The 10,204-nt window shown below is 35.6% G+C and overlaps 1 protein-coding gene across 1 annotated transcript; it reads left to right on the top strand.

Annotated features, from left to right (window-relative positions):
• Positions 1 to 3,182: 3,182 nt before the first annotated feature.
• Positions 3,183 to 3,903, top strand: LOC142358147 (uncharacterized; the record flags this gene model as incomplete). The annotated part of the gene is made up of 2 exons (XM_075409608.1): positions 3,183 to 3,253; positions 3,434 to 3,903. Coding segments are annotated over 2 exons (449 nt in total), but the record flags the coding sequence as incomplete, so codon positions are not given.
• Between the last annotated feature and the right edge of the window lie 6,301 nt (positions 3,904 to 10,204).

Raw genomic sequence — 10,204 nt, 5'->3', positions numbered from 1 at the left:
CTATTTTTGGTATTTCTAGTGTTTTTTTTCGATATTCTGATTTTGTCCAAGTTAGGGTAGAGATTATTTTGCACGACGATTCGAGTCGTTTCCGGTATTCTACCGGCTATGTTTTTTTTAGCAGAAAGCAAGTTTGTTCGTGACTTGAATTTTGACTTCTTTCTATTCGCGCTTTACCTCCGTTTTTGATTGTTGACTTCTGTTTTCGAACATTGGACTTTAACAATAGCTTAGTTTGTAATGTATAGCAATTGGTAACAGTCTGTAATTCAAGGTGAAGAGGTCAATTTGAGAAAATTTGATCTCATTTAACTACCTACCCCGCCCCCCCCAAAAAAAAACTACCCTCTCCCCCCACGTACCTACCCTCCCCTTCCCCCCCCCCCCGTACCTACCTACCCCCCCCCCCCCCCCACCCCACGTACCTACCTACCCCTTCCCCCCACGTACCTACCTACCCCCCCCACAACGTACCTATCCCCCACCCCACCTACCTACACCCCCCCACCACCTACCTGCCCCCTCCTACAACCCCCCCCCCAACCAGAACCTACCCACACCCCTGAACTGAAAAAATTTTAACGCTTTTTATGTTGTATTGGTCTGCTATTTTTGTTATTTCTAGTATTTTTCTCGATCTCGATATTCTGACTTTGTCCAAGTTAGGGAAGAGATTATTTTGCACGGCGATTCGAGTCGTTTCCGGTATTCTACCGGCTATGTTTTTTAGCAGAAACCAAGTTTGTTCATGACTTGAATTTTGACTTCTTTCTATTCGAGCTTTTACCTCCGTTTTTGATTGTTGACTTCTGTTTTCGATCCCATCTAAATTTGATCCCATTTAACTACCAACCCCCCCCTGGATAACAGGTAAAGATTGGCGGGCAACCCCCTGCAAATGAGGACCTCAGCTGGCTTTAGTAGCCTTCAAGGTGCCTAATGTGCTGAAATTGCTGTAAGGCCTAAAGGTTTTCAACATTTTTTTGTTACGATTTTGGTATTTTTTTGGTATAAATTGTTTTTTTTATCGTTTTTTTTTAATTTTTTAACCATTTTTTTAGCCTAGGGGGTCAGGTAACCTTCTATAGATTTTGATTTTAGGTTACTGCATAGTTGCTAGGGCAATGGAATCGTTTTATACTTTTTAGTATCACGAATTTAGCAACTATTATATAAATTTTGATTTTTTCAAATTATCTGTAAATTATTCGTACCAAGTTTATCGATTTCTTCTGGAGACAATGAAATTCTGAGATAATTCATATCTCGAGATTTTTGTTCTGAGAATTTTAATATCACGAGGATATTGTTATGAGAATATTAAGAATAATAATATCACGAATCTCAGCCTTATTTGAAAAAAATTACAATTGTTAAAATTTTTAGTTTTTGTCGTTTTTGATCGATCTTTAAGGGCCCGTGAAACTATTTTATGGTTTGCAGAAGAGTTGCTGGACCTATATGAGAGAATTTATGGTTTTGAACATATTGATATCGCAATGCTTAGAAACTTTCACTGCGTTTTTGCAAATTTTTGTTTTCTAATTTGATTAGTTTTTCTATCTTAGTGGCCATGAAAAACTAATCAAGGATTGTGCATGGCTGCTGATCAGTTACAGTAGTTCTCAGGTGTCAATTCTTTTGGATTGTTTTTCGGACTTACCCTGCTTTTTTTTGTAAGATGTTTTCACACATTTTTCCATGTTTTTGGTCTTTCAAAACGAGATGAACAGGCAACGCCCAGTGGTCATTGAATTTGATTAGAGGCACGTAGCTGGCTTTAGTAGCTTTTATGTTGTTAGAGTGGTGAAGCTTATAGAAAGGCCGTAATGCAATGTTAAAAGGTCAGTTTTAGAAGATCACAAAATTGTGCAATAATTGTTTTTCGAGTTTTTGTTTGCTCAGTCTTAAATTTTATGCCTTATTTTATTTTAATTACTTATGTGACCATTTTTTTTAGCTACATGTTTTTGTAGTGGATTCAATCAAATTTAAAAATAATACTAATTTCCTGAATATTTTCTTGAATATTTTGTTTTTTTTTTTAGCTTCAGGGGAATATGTTTTGAATATTTTTTTGAGCTTCAGGGGCCAGAGAGCCTCTTCGAGTGTTTCATAAAAGGTTACTGCATAGGTTATAGTAGTGACAATGTAATGTTTTTCAACTTTTTAATGTCATAGGTTTGTAACTTTTTTTGATGAAATTGTCGATTCTTGTTTTTTGAATGTTTTTGTCATTCTTTTTTAGTTTTTAGGCCCTAGGGGCCGGGAAATTTCCTCTAGGACTTGACAATTTGTTACTGCATAGTTTCTAGTGACAATGGAATGGTTTTAACGTTTAAATATTACGAATTTCAGCAACTATTTGATAAATTTTGATTTTTTTTTTCAAATTATCTGAAAATTATCATCTTCGAGTTTAGCAATCTTAATTGATAAGTGGACATTCCGGACTTGAAATAGGGCAACTGGAGACAATGAAATGGCTCTGGAGACTTTAATGTCACGAATGGGGCAGATTGCAATAAAATTTATTTTAGTTTCCGTTTTTTGAACTTTTTTTTACATTTTCCGAGTTCATCGATCTTCAACGTCCAATGAAACTTTGTAGGTCTTGAAGATGGATTGCTGGAAAGATTTGAGAGACAAGAAAATGGTGAAATTTAGAGACTTTCAATAAACTTTGCTTTTTTCAATATAAAGAGAAGAGTTGTCAGATTTCTCAAGTTTTTGTGTTTTGTGGCCAATAAAACCCTTTCAAGGCTTGTGCTTGGGTAAATGGGAGCAAGAAAATGGTGTCTGAACAAACATTCGTTTTCATGCTAGTTGTTTTTTGTTCACATGCGGCATTTTGAATTTGATTTTTCAGTTTTATGATTTTTTGATCGGATTTTTTCTAAATGGTTTTCCCAATCCTCGTGACTTGTTTCACTATCAATATGACTTCTCTCTTTATTTGACTTTTGCTTAATATAATTGGAGGAAATGAGGTGAATTGCGAAGTCTTCAATCAAAGTCTTAATCAATCAGCTTGTCTTAGTCAATTCTGAGTACCTAATTCCTAAGTTTTAATCAATTAAAGTCATTGCAACAGTTAGAAGAAAAACCAATTTTTAATAATTTCTTTGGTTTCATAGTTTTCATTGGTGTTAGACTACTATAGTAGTACATGCACATTTCAGGTAAAAATTACCTGCATTTGCAGGTACGTGCTGGTAGTGTGCAGGAATGCCAAAACACATGCACAGCTCAGGTAAATTTACCTTAATTTTTTTTTTTAGGTGAATTTACCTGCACGTTTTTTATAGTGTACAGGTCTACTAAGCTGTCGCAGTCATTTTCTGGCAATATGCCATTTATGTTATATTTTTTTGAAATATCGCGTTCGTTTATCGACTGTGGCTTTTACAATTAATTCTTTCGATTACTACAGGGAAACAAAACACAAACCAAGCTGCAAATTAAACCTGAGCCTGACTGTGATGACGTAAGAGAGGTTGAAGCTGTCTCTGTATCCAGCAGCCGGATCTCTAACAGGGCAGTGAAGCGTCCAGCTGTTGTAGAACAAATAATATCAGATGACGATGGCGATGATTACGACAAAGATACAGTTGATCAGAGTTATCAGCCCGTGCGCACTTCGAAAAGGACAACGGGGGCAACTGATGAGCAAAGTGAAAACGTCTTCAGTCGCAGAATGTCAGCTGCAATGCGGAACAACGCAAGCGCAGCAACATCTTCGGCACTATTTTCTGGATCGCAGAGAAGTGGAGCTTCCGGAAATCAAGCAAAATTGGCCAGACGATTCTAGCTGACCAATTTGCACTAAATTGAATGTATAATATTGACTAATGAGATTTGTTGCTTGAATTAATTTGCTAAAAATGACGTCATGTCTTCTTAGTTTTTTTTCAAATTTTTATTTTAATTTTTAGTTGAGTTCGTTTACTTTGCAGGACTTGATTGATTGTTAACTTTTATTTAAGGAAATAAGGTCAAGCGAGTGTGTATTTTTAAGAGCAGCTAATAGAAGCAGCATTAAGTCACAGATTAATCAAAATATAACATCTCAGCATTCAATGAAATCAAGAAAATTCTTCTTTGGTCTGTGTTTCTTACTATCTTTTTGATACTGCAGATCTAAGAAGCTATTGCGGCTATTTTTCGGCAATCTGCCAGCTATATTTTTAATAGCCGCACAGCGATAGCTGGGGCTATTATTGGCCTTCTCTTGGTTTTTTTACGACTCGAAGAGGAGTATTGGTTTTCTTAAGGTTTTTTTTTTACGGGAAGTACTATTCGTTCAGACGCTATTTTGACCTAAAAGTGAAAGTGATTAAAATTGCCGTGTGAACTAATTTTTTCTGAGCGAGAGAAGTTTCTTGATCATGCGCCGCGTTTAATGAATGACTTTTTGACTTTGAAAAGTAGTTTTTGACTGAATGGCACATAGATAACCGTTTTTAGCCGTTTTTTCGTCTAAGTGGCCCAGTTTTTTTGCTTGTAATTTGATTTTTTGTGGAAATAATTCTTATTCGATGCTATATTGAAATGTCAACCTCGAAAATTGATACCACAGTGTTTTGCAGCGCCTTAAGATGCGTTTCAAGTTCCAAATTGGCACATAATTCTTAATTTTTTAGTTATTTTTTGGCTTTTTTCTATTAATTTCTTCATTTTTGGATCTTTTAACCGTCTTTTTTGTCAAAAATCCATTAATCTGACAACTTCCTTTTGATAATTCCTATACTCAACGCCTCTTTCTACCTCGATGTAATTTTGTTTTATAAAATTGTACATATGAGAATCTAATTTTGGTAGATTTTTTCCGACTTTTCAATTTTTTGTTTGCATTTTGGTTTTAATTGCTAGAAATAGTCTTTTTTTGCAACATGATGGACTTTAATTTTGTTTCAATAAAAATTCAATCATTTTTTGGCGTTAAGTTTTTGAAAAATAGTTAAAACTTTTTCACAAATGCAGTCTTAAAAGTTTTTTGACCATTTTTTTGCAAAATGTTCCGATGTTTCGTATTATCTATTTTCCAATTTTTTAGTTCTCTTCAAGAGGATAGATCTTTGTATTGGATGGCTCGTTATCTGTTCTATGTCTCGAATACTTAATAATGAAATGTATTCGTTTTTCTTGATTTTTTTAAATTTGATTTTTAACTTTCGAAAATCCAGAATGTCATTTTGTTACGGTGTTCCTTACATTGTTTCCATATTCTTCACATTCTAGTTAGTATCATTCTAGCTTCGGGCTGGCACCTACAATTATTTTCGGTATATTGATTTTGTCAGTTGTTAAATAATTGAATGATTTCAGCTTTTTCGTAGATTTTCGTCATTTCTCTGTTTTGCAATTGATTTCATTCAACATAAGGCAGTACTGAGAGTCTGCTAGCAAGATTTTTCCAAAACATCCACTTTTTAATGGTTACTGCCACTTTCTTCCGGCCTTGGCTTTAATTTAAACGATTATTTGCCTTTGAATATTCCTCTGCCTCTTATGTCTGAGTGCTGAATTAGTATGAGATCATGTTGTCTAGCGTATGTACAAGGAAGAAGTATATGCTCTTTTTTTCTTAATTGAAGTGATTAGAAGTGTAATTGTAGTGGTTTTCTGATTCTAACTTTGAGCATTCTTTTTTGAAAAGATTTAACTTAGTTTCTAAGATTATTATCTGCCGTTTGCTTTCGCGATCTTTGAGATTAGAATCTTGAATTAATTATTTGAGGGCAATTGATAGCCCTATCAGCTTTTCAGCCTATCAGTATTTTGACTACGTTAATGATTTCGGACTTTTTTAACGTTACCAAACGTTTTCAATAATATAAAAATTTGCTGCGTTTCATTTCTCTTGGTGACAGTGGTTTAAGTGACCAAATTTTAGATCAGACTTGGGGAGGTAATGAGTTAATAATTTAATACAAATGGTAATGGCTCCCGCTGCATTTACGGTTTTGTTTGTGAAGTTCTGACGCTTCGAGTCGCTTCCGGAGGTCTTCCGGCTATGTTTTTTTATTTCGTCGTCATGATTTTTGTTACGACCATATGACGTCACAGCCACTTTTTGTTCATTCGTTCATGCAATTTCAACTATAACCCAAGAAGTCTAGTGGTCTATTAAAGGACTGATGGTCGATCTGTCTATTTTATTTCTAGAGTTATTTCAATTCATGTAACACCACAAGCGTCTATCGCGACTATTTTCCGGCAATCTGCCAGCTATGTTTTTTTACTGTTTGTTTGATTTTTTGTACTGGATTTTTTCTAAATAATTTTCCCAATCCATTCATAGTTAATTCCAGGCCTAATTTTTTGTTTGAAACAAATTTCCATTTCTCGCTAGTGGTTATTTGCTCACATGTGGCATTTTGACATTGATTTTCTGTTTTTTTTTTTTAATTTTTTGGTTTGATTTTTTGGAAATGGTTTTCCCAATTCACTCATAGTCCATTCTAGGTCTTATTTTTTTGTTTAGTCAATGAGAATTCTTTGAATTGTTCGTCAGGACTTGTTCTGCTATGTTTTTTATTTCGTCAAGATATTTGTTACGACCATATGACGTCAGAACCACTTCAAATCTGCTTTTTGTTCATTCGTTCAAACAATTTCAACTGAAGTGCGTGCTTGACTTCATTTTTCGCTCTTATTGGAACGAGTTTTTTTGTGTTCATTCGCGTGATTAGATTTTTGGTCACACGTGACTTACCTCGCTCTCAAAAATGACTTCCTCACTTTCAAATTGACTTTTATTTACTTTAATTCAAAAAGATAAGGCCAAGTGAATGTGTGTCACTCTAAATGAAAGTTATTTGAGATCAGCTAATAGAAGCAGCAATAACTTATGCAGATTTTTAATCAAAATATATCAGATCAGGCTTCAATGAAAAGACGAATTTTTTTGGTCTGTTTTGTGGCAATCTGCCAGCTATGTTTAAATTTTTGTTGGAATTTTAGCTAAATTTGTTTACTTTACAGGACTTGATTGAGTGTTTGTCAAATTGATGATTGATTTAGAAGCCAGTCCAACTCAGGTGGTGACTTGTAGTTCGAGTAGTATGCTGCTCTAATAACTCAAGAGAGTGCTATGGGGTATATTTTATGTAGTTTTTAAAGAGGAGCTTAGAAAACTTGAAGTTCGGCTCTTCGATTGTTACTTTTAATTTGGCGGCAAGAGTTGATTTTGTAATTCTACTTTGTCTCAAAAACGCCCCAGGTTTGTTGTCCGGAAAAGATAATTGATCATGCATGAAAGCATAGTTAACATGTAAACAGTTTTATCTGCACAACTTTTTTTGCTCAATTTAATACTTTTTAGCTAGTTCTCCTCTCTAATTGCTACTTTCTGTTTTCTTTCTAAATCGAAGTTAATGCGCCATTTGGAGGAGATGAACTAATAAAATTGCTGCCAGTTTTGCGGACCTTTTTCGCGAGTAAAATTTTGTTGATAAATTTGAAGGGGCTTCCGATAGTTTTTGCAATATCTTTACTGTGCATCCTGTATATTAAACCCGTGAGCTCTAAAATGCGACAACATTATACCATGGTTAAGGGGCCTTTCAGTGCGCATGTTTAAGAGCCGCAATGAGCGGCATGGTTAAGCAAACATATCGAAAGAGAGGTCATTGACCTAAAAGTCTCAAAGCAAATGGGTGAGAACCGAACCCGGAACAAAAGACTGCTAGTCAGGTGCAGCTACCACGAGGCTCTGAGGGCTCGAAAGTATGCTCGTCCACAGTGAGGATTTACTGTTCTGTGTAATACGTGTTTTTGAATTGCTCTCAAACGAAGTTTGCAGCATTCATTGTAAACGTGTCTATGTTCTTTTGCAAGATTTTAGCTTTACAGACTCTGCGCTTCTGTAGAACAATATTTGCTTGCAAGTAATTTTTCTACGCTTTTTTTATTTTTGCTGGATCTCAATTGCTCTCAATCTGAAATTTCTTTATTGATAACGTAAAAGCGATTGTGAAAACAGGTGTTTTGTGGCGGTTATAGCGCAGTTGATAAGATGGAGGACTGATAATCAGAGGGTCGTGAGTTCAAACCCGTGTCGGGTACTTTCACTTTTGTAGCCATAAAATTTCGAATCTAGGCCATCCTGCCTAGCTTTTGCGAACAGTTCTTGTGAGTTTAATCGGTTTATGTTCCCGCATGTGAGTGTGTGTGTTTGGGGGATTAATAATAGCAATTGTTTTTTCTTAGTAGCAACTCTTTTTTCTTGTCTCTCAGACTTTTTTTGTTTTTTTTCAATTTTTGAACGGGGGTTTTCGTATAAACCGATGCAGGTTTTTCTATTTTTTATTGTTGCTCGAACAAGTTTGTGAGCAATCATTTTTTACACTTTCCTTCGTTTTGTCCTCTCTCTCTCTCTCTCTCTCTGCATCTGTTTCTTTTTGTCTCTTTCTCTTCTGTATTTCTTTCGTCTCTCTGTTTCGTTTCTTTTTTTTCCAATCTTTCTTTCTTTATTTCTCGTTAAGTCTTTCATTGTTTCTTTCTCTTTCTCGCAAGAACTGGTAGGTCAAAACAGCATATCCAAGAGCTACAAACAGACTGAATTGGAAAAAGAAATTAGCTGCGTCTCTCCAAGTTTTCTTTTGGTTGAGCCCTGGTTATGTTTTATTATAGCTGCTGATTTTTGGTTCTTTTACCCTTACCCAAAAAAACTGCCATCAAACTAAGTTTTGAGTAATATTCTTCTATTATGTGAAATATCAGTCGCATTTGAGCGCAGTGGCTAACAGCGCTGCTATCTTAAGATGCAGCCTATTATAAAACATGCATTTTGAGTCTCGCTATACAGTCATTTTTAGAGTCCTGATCGGTATGTTTTGCACTCATTATGCATGTCGTATAACCAAAACAAGCGAGCAAATAAAGCCATTGACGAACATAAGGCTGATAGCTGATAAGCGAGGGTCACAGTTTCGCGGCCGAGTTGTTACCGAAATTGGCTACTGTATCCAATACAATCTTTCTGTTCTTTTTTCCTTTTTGATTGTTTCTTATCTCTTTTTTGTTATATTTTTTTTCGTTCGTTTTTTTAATTGTAGGTAGAAGTGGAACTTGAGGGCAACGACTAAAGTTCACATCAAATCGCCGCATAGAGATGAAACCTTGCGTTATACATGGGTTTTGAGTCGCGCGCCATGTCTGCACATATTTCGCGCTCTTTAACCATGCCTCATAGCAAAAACAGGCACGCCAAAAAGGCTATTGTTTGCTGATGTACAATGATTTGCTGATGTACAAAGTGCAGTAGACAATAGCAATGCGTAGCGGTACCGTAAAGGATGGCTGCTTAGTGGGGTCATAGTTGCGGGGCCGAGTTGGTGTCAAAATTGCTTTATTTTTCTTGGTCCGGAATGGGTAAATGTTTTGAATACCCTCCTGTCTGTCTGTCTGTCTTGCTCTTCAGCGTTTATCTCTTTTATTTTTTCTTCTATATAAATTTTAAGTCGCACTTGAGCGCAATGTATAGCAGCGCTCTTAGTTTTTTAACGGACCTTAAACATGCGGCCTTGTGTAATATACACACACGTTTTGAGACGAGCTTTACTGCCATATTTATTCTCCTAATCTGCTCATTAAGTATGCAGCAAATCTTAAACAAGCACGTCAAAAAAACCTTTGACCAAAAGTTTGCCGATGTAGAAAGGGCAGTTGGAAAGCAATACGCTTTGCACCGTAAGAGTTAAGACGTATGGCTGTTAAGCGAGTGGCAATTGGTTCTCGCCCTGAGACTTTGCAGTAAATGGCTACCATTTTCTTGTGGCAAAAATGATTAATTTTTAATACACTCCTGTCTGTCTTTCTTTCTCTGCTATTCTTTTTGTTAACCCTCTTTATTTTTTTCATTTTATCGTATAAAATTTGGGAAGCTCTTGAGCGCAGTGATTAACAACTCTCCTATTACGTTTTTTAATTGTCCTCAAACGTACTGCCTAGTGTGATACACACCAAGCGAGCCAAAAAAGCCAGTGACCAAAGTTTGCTGATGTTCAATTTTCAATGTACAGTAGCCATAGGCATCAGTAGCGTAACGGATAAGACATATGGCTGTTTTTTATCCTCCTGTTTAGCTTGCCTTCTTTCTATCTATTTAATGTTTATCTTTTTTGTTATTTTTGTTCTTTATAGCTTAAATAAAATGTGAGTTGTGCTTGAACGCAATTTTTTAGCAGCGTTCCAATTT

The sequence above is a fragment of the Convolutriloba macropyga genome, unplaced genomic scaffold (assembly GCF_964194025.1).
Source record: "Convolutriloba macropyga unplaced genomic scaffold, txConMacr16.3 SCAFFOLD_5993, whole genome shotgun sequence".
Taxonomy (NCBI): Eukaryota; Metazoa; Xenacoelomorpha; order Acoela; family Convolutidae; genus Convolutriloba; species Convolutriloba macropyga.
Note: the sequence above shows the minus strand (reverse complement) of the source record. Positions and strands in the feature narration are given on the sequence as shown.